This window comes from Haemaphysalis longicornis, unplaced genomic scaffold (assembly GCF_048455015.1).
Source record: "Haemaphysalis longicornis isolate Haplotype H1 unplaced genomic scaffold, Haemaphysalis longicornis Haplotype H1 scaffold_3, whole genome shotgun sequence".
Lineage (NCBI taxonomy): Eukaryota > Metazoa > Arthropoda > Arachnida > Ixodida > Ixodidae > Haemaphysalis > Haemaphysalis longicornis.
Window position 1 is genome coordinate 962,497 of NW_027526335.1, and position 17,495 is coordinate 979,991.

At 49.5% G+C, this 17,495-nt stretch overlaps 1 protein-coding gene across 3 annotated transcripts in view; it reads right to left on the reverse strand.

The window, feature by feature from the left end:
* LOC144173832 (sushi, von Willebrand factor type A, EGF and pentraxin domain-containing protein 1-like) overlaps window positions 1–17,495 on the reverse strand; it is a 214,332-nt gene that overhangs the window by 116,542 nt on the left and 80,295 nt on the right. For all 3 annotated transcript variants that reach the window (XM_077702093.1, XM_077702092.1, XM_077702091.1), the window contains exons 12-13: window positions 14,532–14,747; window positions 11,325–11,671 (exon numbers count right to left, since the gene is read on the reverse strand). In XM_077702093.1, coding sequence (XP_077558219.1) covers window positions 11,325–11,671; window positions 14,532–14,747 — 563 coding nt within the window. The remainder of the gene's footprint in view (window positions 1–11,324; window positions 11,672–14,531; window positions 14,748–17,495) is intronic.

Consider the following 17,495-nt stretch of genomic DNA (forward strand, 5'->3'; position numbering starts at 1 on the left):
AGAGAAAAAGGCCACCTTTTGGGCACTGCTTGTCACGAATGGGACTGCGTTTCCTAATTGGCTGAATACCAATTCGGTTGTGTTTTAACAGGTATAAGAAAAGACGAATGGAGCAACTGAATAGCGAGTATAAGAGTTCCCTCAGCTTTCTCGCAATTCTCAAAGTTACCAAACTGTTTAGTTTAAATCTGTATACATGGGAGTCACTAGGCTCACATGTCGGATTCGTTTCGGTATCTGCGCTTGTGTCGCGCGGTGGTGTAGCCCCGAGCTAGCACATCAGGATGGCTAGGTTCCGCTGTAACACGCTCCTCTCCGTTTTCTTTCTTCCGACGCACGGCCGCGCGACAGCGGCGGCGTCCGCCGCTGGAGCCCGGCCATGGCCGACTGCCGCGTTCGGGAGGCGCCTCCCCGAATCCCAGGCAACGGCTGGCAGAATCTCAGGTTTCCCCCTTTCTAGAGCCACGTGTGTGAATTCAAGTGACGTCGCATGTTGAATTGTTGTGGGGGTCGTTCACAGTTTTGCTTTCCAACCAAGTTCAGAGCGTGGATTGGAGGCAATTTTTTTTCGCACAGGAAGCCACCTCAGCAGCACAAGCCACTTAATTGCACGACGTCATTACCGACTTTTGTTGAAATGAAATCCCCATTTAGTGGCACCAGTCCATTTTTGCGATACACCTTTTGTTTTCTATTGTTAATGATTGTGATATGCATTATTTTGGATTTGTTTAGGTTGCATTCTTGTGTTGGTGTCATGTACATATATGACATACTAAATCCCAGTACAAAGTAATTGTGTATCCCTGCCTCTATTATAAACGCCTGTATGCAATCACGCCCGGTGGGAAAAAGATATTCCATGAGCAATTAACTGCAGCAATTAATTGAATGAGAAATTTGAATATACAGTTTTCCTGGAGGAAGTCAATCTTTCATACATATGGAAACTAAAACTCCACAATCTAATTTTGCAGTTTAACCGATCGATTGATCGAAGTGTTTTCTGGTGCTTTTTCCAGAATTACGTGCTTACATTTTTCACTCGATTCGCGCCTGAACGGGCGGCCGCACATGCAGTTTAAAGTATCAGGCTGCGAATTCAGGGCAGCAGGGATTTTTCCCTTTGCTGTACGTGCACACAAGCACAAAAGTGGTGGGAAAGAAATTGCGAAATACGGCGAAGTACTTTCGGTAAAACGCGTGTCCCGTACAACGCGTCGATCAGTTATTTCGCGGTTCGCCTTAATTTTTTACTGCAAGACATATGAGTTGCTTATTTCCGTGATTAGCCAAATGATAGGTTTCCTAAATCGTTAAGCAATGCAACCACGCAGCTCGCTTGTAGCAAATCGCCATTTATCAAACTCCACATTTGAATTAATGTTGGCTGTACAGCGTGACAGGGATTCAAGAATTGCGCTTATTGGCGTGCTTCTGGCCTTGAAGTACGGTCGCTATTATAGAGCTGGGGACTACCGCTCATTGTAAGCTGGCCATTTAAGCATTCTTTAACTGCACCTCCTTTGTACCATCCTTTTTCAGATATGCCCGTCTGCACCGCCACTGGCTCCTTGACATAATTGCGAACGCCTTTCGCACGGACATTACCACGCCACGAGCACACTGACGAAAGCACAGCCGCCATGGCCGAAGCCAATGAGGGGACGCGAGAACTTTAACCTTCTTGTTATTTTTTTATATTTGCACAGCAGTAATAGTAGTAGTACAACTTTTATTGAAACGGGAGGCCGCTGGTCTAAACAGGGGGAGAGAAAGGGGAGACCGAAGTAAGCACTGGTACAGTAGTTAGATTTCACTGCGTAACTTCTGGTTCACGTTTATGAGGGTTCACTTTTAAGCATCACACTTGAAGCGAGTTTATCACAACTGATCAGCCCATAACGACATGAACTTGAACTAAACATGTTCTACAACAATGTCAAAGCGCTGAAAACTGCGTGGAACTAACGTTGTATGTATGTCGGTACTAATTGCGGGGCGCAGACTGAGCGCTGCCTCGCTATTTACAACCAGCGCAAGAAACGTGAACGCAAGAAATCCAGCGCGACGCTCGAACTACAACATTTGCGAATGATGCGTTCTATACTGCCGCGAACCATGCGCAAGCTTTCTGTGAAGTGATTGCACGACAACAACTGAATAACGCGAAGAACACAAACCATCAAACACAAACACAAACACAAATAGTGCGAAAAATAACACAAACTATATTGAGGTGTTGCAGGGAGCCACTTTATGCTGCTTTATGCCGCACATATAAACAAACACCGCGCTACGCGTATGCGCAAGCGGCACCCACCTCGCACAATTATCCCCTTGTAGACAAAAAATATAAAACTGCCTCACTTGCTGACTATTGGTAAAACTGGTCTCCAAAAATCCTCTAAATGCCACCAAACCGAGATTGGGGCGCGAAAACAAGAGCAAACTGCAAAAGGGAGAGTGACCAGGTGTAAAGATTTATTCCTCCTCCTCTACCTCCTCTTCATCCACGCTTTACTAAAGTCTCTTTGTGGTTCTCCAAGATCTCTGGATTTATTTTGACATCTGCATGAAGGCGTCTACACCCGCACAAATTATTTCTTTTGCAGTGCGCAGCCAGAAGTGGCGAAGATCGGAGATGCCGAGCGGAACGCGTTCCGCTCCCCGCTAGCAGACGACGCTCGCTTTCCTAGCGCAACTCGCAACCGCAGCGCCGCGGTGGCGAGAGTCGCGGCCGGCCGCCTTCTCTCCACGGCCGCGGCGGGGAGATACGGAACTGAAACTAAAGCGTGGCAAACTGTTCGCATGGCGACGCAGTGAAACATCCCCCTCGCGAGGGGCACGATCAAATGCAGAGCATTTCCGGGGGCGCACGAAGTTAAGTAGCTTGCGTTACGTTAATGTTGTTGCACTTGTGGCAACTGCTGACGAGAGATCGCTCATCAGCAGTAAAATTGGCAGCCTCGGCGCACGTTGAGTCCGAGAGAGGGGAGAGAGTGTCCTTGAAACGTGCCTGGGCGCGCTATCGAATGTTGATCGCGCCGATAGCGAAACGTCTGAGCCGGGCATGTCGAAGCGAGCGATGCGGACAACTACGGACGCTAAGAACGGGTGACATCGTGAGTTAAAGAAATGCTCTGCATTAAAAAAATTGGCTCCAATCCACGCTCTGAAGATGGTGGGAAATCAAAGCTGTGAACGACCCCCAAACAATTTTAGATGCGACGTCACTTGAATGGAAATACGTGGCTCTAGAAATAGTGCAACCAGAGATTCTGCCAGCCGTTACCTGGGATTCGGGGAGGCGCAGCCCCGAACGCAGCAGCGTCGGCCACGGCCGGGCTGGAGCGGAGGACGCCGCCGCTGTAGCCCGGCCGTGAGTCGGCAGAAAACGGAGAGGAGCGTGTTACAGCAGAACCTAGCCATCCTGATGTGCTATCTCGGGGCTACACCACCGCTCGACACAAGCGCAGACACCGAAACAAATCCGGCATGTGAGCCTAGTGATTCCCATTTATACAGATTTAAACTAAGTAGTTTCGTAAGTTTGACAACTGCGTGAAAGCTGACGGAACTTTTATAATCGCTATTAACCAGAACCAGTTGTTCCATTCGTCTTTTCTAATACCTGTTAAAACACAACCCAATTGGTATTCAGAAAATTAGGAAACGCAGTCCCATTCGTCACAAGCAGTGCCCAAAAGGTGGCGTTCCTCTAGCGGCCAGATGTCTGTAACTGGTCTCTACATTTTGTTTTCCAGCCCTACAAACCAATCCGTGGGGTATCTATGCCATACGGCCACTTAATTCCGTCAGATCGGGAATACCCAGGGTGTGCTGTCGAAGAAGTGAATCAAGCCGTGCGAAGTAAGCGTCCAATGCACGCGAAGCTGCGCCAAAACAGGCCCAACACGGTCGCTAAAGCAGACGACAAAGCCGACGGGAGGGTCCCGCCGACGCGCCCGCCTGTGTGAGAACGGGAACGCGGGTAATAACGCTAGGGTGCCTCGATTCACGCGTCCGCTGTACAGGGTGGAGACACGTATTCGCCCCGAGGACATACCATGGCGCCACCTACGAGTGACGCCACTTGTAGGACGCCGAATCGTGTTGTCGTCTGCTACAGCAGATTTCCCGTGCGTACGCGGAAGCGTGTTTTTTTCTTGTGGCCACCGTCTCGCCCGCTCCTTGTGGATTTGATGCAAATTACCAAAAAAGTTGTCTGTAAACCAAATAATTCGGGCAAGCAATCAGCGACTCGCTTGTTCCCTGCGACACCACCGCGTTTAGGTAGTTGCTACCATCGCGATCCACAGCTCTTTCATACGCAGCCAGCTAACGCCAAGGACGATGCAACTGATGCCGAGAAAAGTACGCTGTAAATTCATTCTGAAATACTTGTGACAGGACATGTGTGTGCAAGCAAACACCTTGTAACAGCGACGGAAACACGTCGCTCACTTATGATCTCACCGTGCGAACTGCTCGTATTGCCTGGTAAATGAATGACGCGAGAACGCTGATCAGATTGCTTCGCCGCACATGCTTAAAAGTATTGTTATGGTCTGCAGTTTGGCTTGATCAGTGCCTATTTCCCCTACGATTTTTTTATAGTCATGCCCGGATTTGATGAACGATCACTGCCGTAGCCTGTACTCTGCACGGCTGATTATTTTTCGCGACTTGTCCGCAATGTATGAACGGTATGAACGCGAGTTTTTAACGCCTTCGAGCGGGTTCGGACAAGGCTATATCTAGTTTTCATTAGGTGCTCGGCGTGGTAATTTATAATTGCAGCGTGTTTTGTATGTTTAAAGTGAGCCGGCATTTCTCAAGCATCAATTTCGAAACTCACGACTGCTCACAGAAGGCGAGGTTGCGTACGAGGAGAAACCCGTCGTTAATGATTTCGGATAATGGGGATATTTAGAATAGGAGAACCGAGCGTTGGGGGCCCCAAGAAGTTAGAGGAACCCAAACGCAACACGCTAGTGCGCGACGGGAGGGCCTTCGCCAACAGCTCGCAGCCGGCTTTGGATGCACGTAATCGGATGTTGGGAACTTTAGGCTTGGCGTCGCAGCAGATATTAAGTGTGAGCGACCCCAAACCATCCACCGCCGGCGTCGGCGGCGGCGGCGTCCGCAGTGCTCCTCTATAAAGAAAAACAGCATCCGGCGCCAGGTTTCGATCCGCGGACTTTGCGGCCGCAGCGCGACGCTCTACCGATCAAGCCACGGACGCGACGGTGATATCAGTGTTGACGCGCCTTATATCTTTAACGCATTCAAACTACGTCGTCAGTGGCGTGCGTTGGCGACTCAGCGGCGTTTAGCGGCTTGATAACTGCGTGGTGTACACGTGATACTACAAACCCGATGGAAGAGATGGAAGAGAAGGCGGCGAGGCGGTGGGCTGCGGGGGCCGAGCGCAAGCGCCGCAAGCGGGCCGACAACCGTGTATTCGCACTTTCACATTCTCCCCCTCGGGGAAATGCGGGGGAATTTTTTCATCGCCGTTAGAGTTGCGAGTGACAGTCCCTAACAGAACGTTTCACTGCGCTGGGAACTCTGTAAGCGCGGTGATTTCCGTTGAAGCGATCGACGATCAAGATACCTGCACGGCCTCGGCCGATTCTTGCGCGCAAGCATAGCCATCCTTCGGCCGCTCGCCGCACCGTGCGTGAACGGGCCGGCGCTGCCGGCACCGACCTCCGCGGCCGGTCGGCGTAAATCGCGGCAGGTATTTGAGCATCGCTTTGGAAACCACAGCTGATGACACTACCTATCAGGATTTTTCATCACACTAACATCCACTTTCACCAATCTGGAACTTTTTTTCCACGACTTGTGTGATTTTAAAAAGCGGCGAAAGTTGCTGCCGCGACCTGCGTCGGTTCGAGCCGCACCGTCGGCTGTGCGGGCAGGCGCGGCGGGTGCGTGTGCTTCTGCGAGCAGTTAACGCTTCACGATTTCCTGCTTTATACATTTCTTTGAAACAAGGATAATATAGAAACTTCACTCGGCGATCGTCGTAGTACACATTGTTGATCGGGGAAACAATCCGCTGCTTATGCTTCGGTCGCATGCGTAATACACCACCACGCTCATGGTGTTTGCGGATAATCTACCACAGTTGATACGGTTATACAGTCACCATAAGGTCGAACTGCGCTTGACGCACTGAGAATTAACTTCAAACGAAGGAAATTAACAAGAAAATACTTTTAGAACGCGCTTCCTAAACGAAGTGTCACGCGCTGCAAGCCAACTACGCAGAAAGATAGGAAAGGTGATCCTACAAGTGACGTCAAAACGATCGCAGCACCGGCCCCCCCCAGTGGTGGGCCTCGCGGCCGCCATTTTGGGCCACTCGCTCGCCTCCGAAGTAAGTAATTGTATTAAAATCACGCTAAAATTATCGCCGCAACGCGGTTTACTGGCGAAGTGTGAATCATCTTATCTGTTTCGCGTTTCTCTGTCTCGTGGGAAACGAAGAGAACAACGCGTTGAGCACGTTGAACCAATCGCAGCGGCACGGGACCGTTCAAAGGGTGTCTCAACCCTGTACGGTGGCACCCTAAATAGCGCCCTATCACCGCGCCATCTACACTGCGCGTTGTGAGTGAAAAGCGCCTTCCGCCGCGTTGGGAATTTCTTGTCCCGCACGCCCCGAGAGAACAATTGGCTGGTAGAGGAAGAAAGCTTTGCTCTAAAAACTGTTCGCTGCGAGCCGCCCCATAGCGTGTAATGACGTCTGCTCTGAAGGGGACAGCACAGAGGAATGCACCAGAGCGGAGTTAAAGGGCTCACGACGCCCGGGTGAGGAGAAAGCAAAAATGACGAGAGTAGCGGAGAAGGAGCAGTTGGCGCTGCCTTAGCTATTTCAGGGGCATTAGTCGAATAGGCGTCAAGCCGCGCTTGGCACCACTGATTTTTAAAGACGACAGTCTTCCTTGGGCTACTTAAACGCAGAAATTTTGGTCTGTATGTATGTCCGTCTGTCTGTCTGTGACTCCATTCAGCCACCCGACCAAAGTGAAACCGAATCTGCGCAATAGTCTTATATACCCACAGCCACAACTAAAAGCCCAAGCCCGGTGGCAATGTTCATACTTATCAACGCTGTTGAACAAGAACAAAACATTGCGCATATGTGAGGCACTAAATCAACTCATAAGTGATATTTGCAGTCTTCCTTTATTACAAATTCATAGATACTTGTTTCTTGCGATATCAAGTGAAATATTACATCAACTTACATAAAAAAAAATTAAATTTGCTTTTCCTTTTCTTTTTTTTCTTTTTTTCTTCTCGTTCATTTCTATCTTCTTTTTTTGAACCCAAGTTTTCTTGTTCTTTTCTACTTTTTTCTATTTTGTCTAATACTGCTTGAACATGTGGTTTCAGTGCGTGTATGCCCCCCCCCCCCTATGTAATACCCTCATTGAGGGCCTTTAGGGGTAATATGAAATACAAAAAAATAACTGCAGGAAATCCTCGCCTGCTGTTGTCTGCGCCACTTTAGGTGTCGGCGGAATCTTAAGAAATCAATCGGAAACAGTAATGAAAAGTTCCACTAGATGGTTTCCACATACCGCTTGGGATGCACGTGGAGCAGGGCAACGTGGTTCTCTAAACATTGTAGTAGGGTGCTTCGAATCACGCGCATCTCCACCTATACGGCAGCGCTGGCATCGAGGTACCCAGCTTGGAGCAGTAGAACGCGGTAAATTTAAATTGACTTGAGCAAACCTCTATTGTATTATCTTGGGAGTAACGAGACGTGAGAGGAACGACATGAGAGGTGCGCGGGAAAGAGAAGGGAGGCGTTTACATGGCAAGGCCGCCAGTCGACTATCGTCTTTCGTCGGGATTTGCAACGAAAGGAGCAGATACGCGGCCATTTTTTTTAAACTGTACAGTATGATGTTCTACTAGACAGTCTTCGGAGCATCGAGTGCCTAACCAGCGAGTACCGATTTCTCGAAAGCTGCCTCACTTTTGCACCCACTGTGACGCAAATATCTCCGCAAGCAAGTGTTTGAGGAGTAGCAGCAGATGAGCGTAACGATATGCCGGCGACTAAAGCAATCCTCAGAGGCATAGTACCTCTGTGCACTCCTATTCTCCCAGTGCCTGAGGACTGTTATGGTAACAAAGGCGTGGAAAAATGCGAATTAATTCTCCTACATAAGAAAGGTGATGCGAAAGAGCTTAAAAATTACAGGCTCATCAGCCTGCTCTCCGTTACCTACAAATTAGTTACCGAGGTAATCCTCAATCGCATAAGTGCCACTTTGGACTTTCAACATCCACGAGAACAGGCCGGTTTCAGGAAGGGCTTCTGAGCATTAAACCATATTCACGCCATCAACAAGCTAATCAAAAAGTGTTCAGAGTATAATGCTCCGCTGTACATGGCATTTCTAGATTACGCAACCACATTTGAATCTGCCCACAAAAGCAGTAATAACGGCGTTACGTGAGCACAGAGTAGACGAGCCTGGCTTTGCGCTCTTCCAGGATATATATACGATGGATGCACGGGAACTATCCAGCTCCGACACATAACTTGTGAGGTTTTCTTACAAAAAGGTTTGCGACAAGGGTACACAATATCCTCTAAATTATTCACAGCCTGTCGGATAATGTGTTCTGAAACCTTAGGTGGAGTTTTTGAAAAAGGGGGTCATAATTAGTGGGGAACATCTCAGCCACCTAAGGTTTGCAGACGACATTGTCCTGTTCAGTCAAAGCAGCCGGGATTTCCAGAGCATGCTTTGCCAATTGTACTCGGGAGGAATGGCAGCAGGCTTGAAAATCAACACAAATGTATCGAAAGTAATGTTCAATCAGCATGCCAAAACGTGAGATTTTAAGGTAGGCAACGAAGTGTTGGAAACAGTAGGTGAGTACGTGTACCTCGGGCAAATCATACCTGCTGATTCAAACCATCAAAAAGAAATTACTCGCAGAATTAGCATGGGGGGAGGGGGCGGCTGCGTTTGATAAGAAGTCAGATATGCTGTATCAGTAAGTTTCCCCTGTCTCTCAAAAAGGTAGTATTCAACCAGTGCGCTCTTCCAGTTATGACGTACGGGGCAGAGACTTGGGGTCTCACTAAACAACTCGAAAGGAAACTCATATCGGCCAAATGGGCTATGGAGAGGGGAATGCTTGGAGGGGTGACGCTGCGGGACTGCAGGCTCGGGGATTAGGGAACAAACTAAGGCGGACGACCTTCAAATGGAAAGAAGGAAATGGGCGGGTCACGTCATGCGATGAAGGACAACAGGTGGACTGGCTCCCAATAGACCCTGAACCCAGAAGGGCTGGCCAAGAACACGATGGAGATATGAGCTGCGAAAATTCTGGGGAAACCAAGCACTCAACTAGCACTCGATAGGCGTGGTTGGAGATCTTTGCGAGAGGCTCTCATCCTGCAGTGGACACAACCAGGCTGATGATGATGATGATGATGAGAGTATGATGCGTTTCCGGGGGCTCCACGCATGCGGCATGGATCCTCCTTATCCCCTCTCTTCCTTGTTATCATTTCATGACACTCACACTAATGGAGAACCGAATGACGAGGAGCATTGCGATTCCTCTTGTCCCCCCGTACTCCAGTGGGCGGACGGATGAAGGTATTAGTTTTAGCATCCCGTCTGTTCCGTCCGTTCCATTCGTGCCCTGTTTGCCGGGACCCGACTGGGAACTTGCGCATTCGTTCAGGTAGGGTGGATTAGTCCAGCGGGTCAGCCCTCGCCATGCCCGCGCATTTATTCTGGTAGGAGGCGTCCTCCTCGAAGCGCGCTCGAGTTCATTCTGCTAGAGGAGGTGTCCTCCTCACTATGCCCGCGCATTCATTCTGGTAGGGGCTGTCCTCCTCGCTGTGCCCGCGCGCGCAGAAGCAGTCCTGTCGCGATACACACGGTATGAACGGAACAACCGGAACTGACGCAATGCTAAAACGGCCCAAGGCGGGCAACCCCCATGGCGCCATGGCCCACCATCAATGGCGATAAGGACGAGGAAGAGGCTGTGCGTAGGGCGCAGCAAGCGCGGTCTCCTTTATGGCCGCGTTAAATAGATCGTCTCATCTTGTAAATACCTCGCTTCATTATCAACCATGGTTAGTGTCATCTGCTGGTCTGCCATATAGGCAAAATTGTAATGGGCGGGGGTGATCAGTTTTATTGCAAGGCCATGAAATTTATCTCCCAAGACGTCAAGGTTAAGTGGAAGTTGTACACGCAGTTATTACGAAATACGGTCATGAAATAACGGATGAGTGCTCGCAGAACGAAGAATCATGAAGCATTAGGCAATGCGCACTAGACGCAAATACCGCTCGTGAAACTCCCAAAATATCTTTTTAGTATAAAGTGAATAGAGGGTATGTTTTCTATCTAGAACGAACGCATTCACAGCTGAAAATATTTACTGAATGCACCAATTTTGAAGTTTAGGCTTATTAATTATCAAACAATGCCGTGGTTTTCTCATAATAATAAAATACGGAATGGTCCGATATTCCGATGTCCTTACGTATTATAAATTAAGCACTGCCACAATTTTGGAAACTTTCGCCTTTGTCTTGACTTTTTTTCTCAGGCCTGTGCAGGGACATGAAGCAGAAAGAGGTCCATGGCATGGCTCCAACCACGCAGATGTAGCAATAAAAGCCGCACAGAAAAGAAAAAAAATTGGCGCAGCTTGCGCTAGTTGTGCAAGGCTGCAGAAGCGGCAGAGCTGGCGACCCTTTTCCCCTCGTTGGAGACCCAGCTGTTGCTCCTCACATGGATTTGCGCACTTGCCGCTGAAAGTTCACCATGGATGGCAGGTTCGGATCGTTTTGTTCACGGCCTTTCACATCTCTCCCAAAGTCGACCGCGTTAGCACGCGCTAGAACATGCGGCGACCGGCTTCGCGAACTCGACTTCTGTAGCGCGAACTCGGCGTCTCTGCTGCCCGATTCAGGCGCGAACATACGTGAACTGGAGAGGAGAAAAGCACGCGTCGAGAGGTCGCGCCACGAACGCTGGGCACAGTGTTCTCGAAGGTCGAGCTGGACGATGCCAGCTGGGCTGAATTTTCTGGTAACACTCCACGGCGGAACTAGAGGCTTAAACAGCTATGCTGTTATAAAATAACCGGTACGCTCGTCTGGTTCCTCTGCCGTTTCCCGAGAAATTACGGGATGAAAATCCAAATGAATTTTTTTAGAGGAAGAAGGTACACATGCAGCATGCTATTTTCGGTATTGCTGAAGAAACATCCACGTAGCGGGGGAAAGGCGATTAGCATGCACCCACCTCGCAACTGTCGATCAACTGTGTCGCATTAAAGTCGTCGTCCACGGGAATGACGAAGGAGATCGTCAGATCGTACCCGTCGGACAGGTCTCGCGGTCGTGCAACGTCCCTGCGGTGCACCCTGGGAGTGCTGTCCAGGGGCTTCTTGGGCTTGCAGTCGATGGCCACGTTGTCTTCCGTGCAACCACGGCTGGCTTCACACATACCTGGGATCCTGCTGAGCTTCTTGGAAAGCCTTTCGTAGAACTTCTTTTTCAGCGCCTCCTTCTGCGCGGCGCTTATCTGGCACGAGTTCGTGGCGAACTTGAAATCAATGGCGAAGTCGGTCTTCTTGCTCTTCGAGGATACTGTGAAGAAGGAGTGCGTGAAAATGAATGTACAAATTCTTTCGCACGTAACTTGTGCGTTACGGTGGCAGGATTAAATTGCCCTGAACAAGAATTATGCTGACATAGGTGCCACTACACCACACACGTCAATTCAAGCATCAGGAAAGGAGGGCACATCACAGAACAACAAAAATGCGAGTTGTCCCGTGTTTTTGGTTACTGCTGAACTTTGGGCCACTTAGCGACGAGCTAGCTTAACCTGTTAAGCCAACACCATAGCTTAAAGAGGTCACGAAAACAAATCACAAGTTTTTTTATTAAAATACTTTTTGTTCCAAAAAAAATTCAGGGAAGCTTGCACTCACGCGCAAGACTTGAATGGCGAAGCTGTTGTAGGTGAGCGTTGCCGGACACATAGTTAAGTTTTAGAATAATCGTTTATTTGCATAGTTTGCATAGTTACGGTGCTAGTTATCGTTGTCTTATGCACCGCAGAGGTGAGTAGTGGATGTAAAGTCATCCTCAGCATTGTAGACTTTCAGCAACTGAACTTTCGGAGCTAGCACTAAGTCGCGCAATGCTTGAGCCATAGCGATGCTGCAGCATTTCTTCATACGTAACCACTGAGGGACACATCACCAGGCATTTCTACACGTTTGAAATTGTTTATTTACGTGTTTTCTCGTTGCTTTGCACTATGCTAGTAGTATTCATCGTCACACGCATCGATATCGTCGTGTTCCTCATGGCAAGGATTACATGCGTGGTATAGCTTGACGACAGCACTGGAGTTTTTTATTGTTTTTTTTTGCTAACTCCACCGCAGGAGCTGGGGACTCGGCGGTAACAGCGAGGCCCGCGCTCACCAGCGCTCGGCATTTTATCGCTCCGAGTGATTTTTGCAGTTCTTTTTTTTTAAATGCGAATGCATTTCTTAGTCGGGGGTTGTCGTGCTCCGTCGGCGTGCGCACGCAGGTGTTATCTCTCCGCGCGACCTAGCTCGTATCTCGCCACATCTTCCTCTTCACCCGGCACATGTCCATCCTTTGGGATTGTCCCCCGCCACTGTTGCCCAATTACCACAAGCTATAACTTTAACTTGCACGCAGACATAGAACTTTCTATTTTAAATGCGAATGCATTTCTTAGTCGGGGGTTGTCGTGCTCCGTCGGCGTGCGCCCGCAGGTGTTATCTCTCCGCGCTCCTCCTCGCCCCTAGCAACAGCTGCGGCGCGCCTAGCAACCGGAGCAGGTGGTAGCTCGGGCGGGATTAGCGGAGGGCAATGGGAGAGGAGCAGCGCGCTCGGGCGTGTGAGGGCGCTCGCATCGCGGAGCTCGGGCGGAGTAGCGGAGAGTGAGTGGAGAGGAGAAGCGCGCTCGGGCGTGTGAGGGCGCTCGCATCGCGGAGCTCGGCGGGAGAGAGAGAGAGCTCGCGCGCGGGGCGGGCGTGTTGTGCGGGTCTCTCTCTCCTCTCCGCGTACCCTCTCTCCGCTCGCTGCGCTCGGAAAATGTATATAAATGCAGTGGAGCGCGCGCCTCTCTCCGTGACTGCTTGCCGACTGGCGCCTTGATAGCGATGGACGCCATTAATAATAATTACTCGCAGCGCACTCATCGGTGCACCCATTGCATTCACATTTCCGTACGATCCCCTTCGGGGAGGTGGGGGGAGTTTTTTTTTTGCTGAAGCCGCTGCGCCTGCCGGGAACACTCGGCGCGAGGCACGCGCTCACGAGCCCTCGGCATTTTCTTGGTATTTTTCCCTGCAATACCGAACTTACGGATTGTACAATAGCTCCGCTGCTGATAATTTGTCGCAAGCTTCAAACGAATAATCCTGATAATAAAGAAGACAGATGAAGCAGTGACGGCTCTTTCTTTGTCTTGAGATTTTGAGGGGGGGGGGGGAGAGGGGAAAAGGGCCCGAAAATGTATGTCGATGCTTGTCGACACCTCATCAGGCCCACGGGGGAAGGGGGGGATTGATAGAGGGATAGTAGGGAATAGAAAGAGAGGAGTGGTTGAATGAATTTTTAATTAGAGTGCGAGTGGCCGAATTAAAAGGGCGGCAACCGCAATGGGTGTGCTCGCGTAAAGAGAGCGCCGTGTGAAAGAGGTGCCTATACGGCGGGGGAGGAGACAGCGGCGTCTGTAGTTAAAGTGGCTGGGAGGATTCCCCAGCCGCTTTCAGACAATTTGTGTTCGACGTAACAGGATCTTGCTTGCGTGCTTGCGGCCGACCTAAGGCACCGTAAAGAAACAAAACTGGGACATTGTAGGGGGGCCTCCAGTTCCGGGCTGCACTTCACTTGCGCAAGAATACGAAGACTGAGGAGAGGCGACACGACACCAAGCGCACTTTGTGTTGTGTCGCCTCTCCTTAGTCTTCGTCATTTTGCGCAAGTGATTTACAGCGCAGAAATATGCCTGTAGATCATTTATTCGTATCACTCGGATGCTAATGCGCAGTTCACACTGATAACACTGTTTTTAGTGCCAGCCCATATTACGTCACTCCTGCCCGTACTCCGTCCCTGCACCACGAACTTTGAGTTATTGAATATATGCTACCCCTTTTCGGTTAAAAAAAGGCTCTTCTCAAATAGAGCCGACTGAGCTACCAAAGCCTAATTTTTCTAAATGGAACAAAGTTATACTTTGTCTTCATGTTCCCTTCAGTAATTCACGGATGTCATGCAGATAATCACCCGGAATCCAGTAATTATACCATACTTCCTCCTTAATCCCTAGTTTTCGCAAGCACGGCCTGGATTGAATTTATCGTGGTTAACAGAACACACGCAGGCAAGCGAGAGAATTTTTTCTCTCACAAATGAAACGAGGAGCACGTATTGCAGAAAAATGGGAAGGGGCTCACCCGCGCAGTCAGGCCATGGAAATCTCAATGTTTTGCTCCTTCCAAAAGTGGTCCAGCTTCCACGCTTCGCCACTTGTTTGCAGCGATAGAGTGGCTCTGGATTGAAAACGAAATCGAAGCCTTTGTCGCAGTAGACGCTGCAGAACTGCCGTTCCGTGTCAGAATCGCAGGTGACGAAACCATTCTTCGGAGGAGGAACGTACGGGCACGGGTACGCTGTGGAGAAATTGGCGCCCATAAAGGATTCGAGCGGCATGAATTGCGGTGAGGTGAAGGCAGGGCACATGTGTCGGATCTTCTTTATTGTCTGTTTTTAGATAAGTACGACGACTGGCTCATTAAAAGAAACAAAGACGGAGTTTTAACTGCGTTGTATTAGAGGTGTGTTCACTTTCACGTAACTCACGGGGTCGTCACTCTAAGAATATCAAGAACAAGTGGCGTGCAATTGTCAACTTGGTGGTGTTTCGTAACCACGTTCTTCCACCACGCTGGTGGCGGAGTTTCTCGGGCCATGGATGCAGGACCAGATTCCTCGTACGGGGAGTGTGGATCTTACAGCACTCTAAGAAAATGTGTCAGATCATTCCTGTTCTTTTTTCGCAGACAGCACGACAAATAGTTGTCGGTATAGTTCCTTATAAAGCTCTTGGTTTTCAAGCGGCCTGCCCTACTTCGGAAATACCAGCACTTTTTCATAAATTTGCTTTCTGATGTTGCGCCTCTCTGCCCGGTACATCTTTAAAGGTGTTTTTATGGCATATATAATTTCAAGGCGAAAGCGTTAAGTTTTTAAGCTTTGAGCATGCTCATTTCGAGGTTCGCAAAAGAGGTGGTTCGCAAATGAGCACGGCGATTGGGGGATCGCGCGCTAGAAAAGGATGCGAGTTGGGGTGTGTGTATGTTGCTTTAATGAAAGGTAGGAGAAAACGACCCAGGCGGTATCTGCCTCTCAGGTTAAGGGCACCGCTATCAAAACTTATTCAAGGAGAGGAAGGTTGGATGGAAAAGAGGTCAGCAAGAAGAACGATGATGGAATGAATGCAGCAAAGTACTGGCGGCAGCATATCCGATCCGAAAGCCCCGTATCCTTGAAGAAGTACAGTACGGCACGGAATACGCTTTCCTGAAGCGAAGGGCTTCCCTCTGGGAACAGCAGGTACGAAGGGCCGCATGACGGCAGTCCCACGTTTGCGTACAAAGCTGTGGGCATGCACGGAGTGTCTCTCCGGCCAGGAAAGGAAGACGGGCGGTTGTTCGGAGGAGGGCTCGGAGAAATGGCGACGCAGCGCGCGCCGGGAAATTGCGATGGCTAGCTCGCGGAACGAGCCTCGGGGGTTGCCGTCCAGAGGCTTGTTGAACTTGACGGCCGCGGCCGCCTATTCAACAGAAAGTTCTAGAGCACATCATAAGAAACTCCCGGCAGGCTTTCGCGTTGGCATTCCTAGGTAGCTCTAAGCATCCTCCGTAAATTTTTACCTCTAATTATTTGTTCAGTTTGCCTTTTGGGTCATCCTAAATGGCTTTTCGCCTTGAATGTAGCTCACATATTCATATATAAATGTCGAGTTCAAGACAAACATTGTCTTCCGAAATCTGGCTTGCGAAATTCTATCAATTCCCTTGGTGGGACCACAAGACAGCGCCGAAAAACGAAACAACTTCGTACGCCGCTGTGCTATTTATTTGCGCCTTTTCAGTTGCTCGTCCAAGTGCTATGTAAAATCTAGCAGGTTGTGGTCCAGAAAACCGAAGCTATCCTTCGAAAAACAACGTCCATCGACACAGTAGACCCGCGAATGGGAGCATAGTTTCATTTGTGGTGCAGACGTGAAAATCACCAAGTGAGAAAGGTAGGTCCTTCGGCGAATTTTCGTTCGCCCCGTTCGAGCGGGTGGGGACTCCGAAACTACATTGTTAAAAATGTTAGAAGAGGAAGAGGTGGCTATCAGCAGCTTCCCTCAACTATCACCATCATCGCAGAGTTCCATCCGCCATTAAAGATTCACCCACGTCCCGCGGTCCTCGCCTCGGTTCTTCAACAAAATGGTGCCGTGACCAGGATGGGAAGACAACACAGTTGAAGAACGGAGTGTGCGGACCGCCTTTAACGGGGATGTGAGTGACACGGCTGCGATGGGACCGAACTGTGACCGCTGACCACGGGCCGCAGGCGGACGTGACTGACCACGAACCAATTGAGGGCTCACCAAGCAACAAACGATCAGGCACCCTCACCAACGCTACCGAACGGACGCCTGCGGGGACCAACGGAAGGAACGGCTTCGGTTTCTCGCCTACCATGACTCTTCTCGGCGACCTACAGATATTAACGACGCCGAGCATCGACATGGAGGCGTTGTGTGAACGAAGAAACCTAATCCGGAACGACGCCACCACACTTATCGACGACCTAAAATCACGGATGAATGCCGAGGCACCATCAATCGGTAAGCTAATTTTCCTCAAGAAGAGCCTGATGGAAAATATGAAATACTAAAGAAACTGGACAGTGCAATTGAAGAGCTTGTCGAACTGGATGATTTAGAAAAAGAATATGAAGCCGCCTATGAATTCGAAGATCTTATCCTATTGACGAAATTTATAATGGAGTGATTGTTCTCGGAATTGAAAAAGTATTCTACCGATGACATTGTTACAATAGCCCTGAAAAAGTAGGATGGTATCATAATCGTCGACGAAACGGCTTTGGAAAACAGTCACCTCCTAAACGAAAACAGCGATTTGACGACGCCTCTGAAAGAACCTCCTCATGAGCTAGACGTATGTGAAGAAGTTGTTTCCTTCAAACAAGGGATTAATTTATGGAATAACGAAGTGGAGTCACCCGTTCCTGTTGCTCGCTCAGGCGACTGCAATCCCAAAGATGAAATTTCTCGATTACCGAGAACAAAAAGGACGAATAACCCGATCAACGAGAACGCTGTGCAGGTACCTGCACAG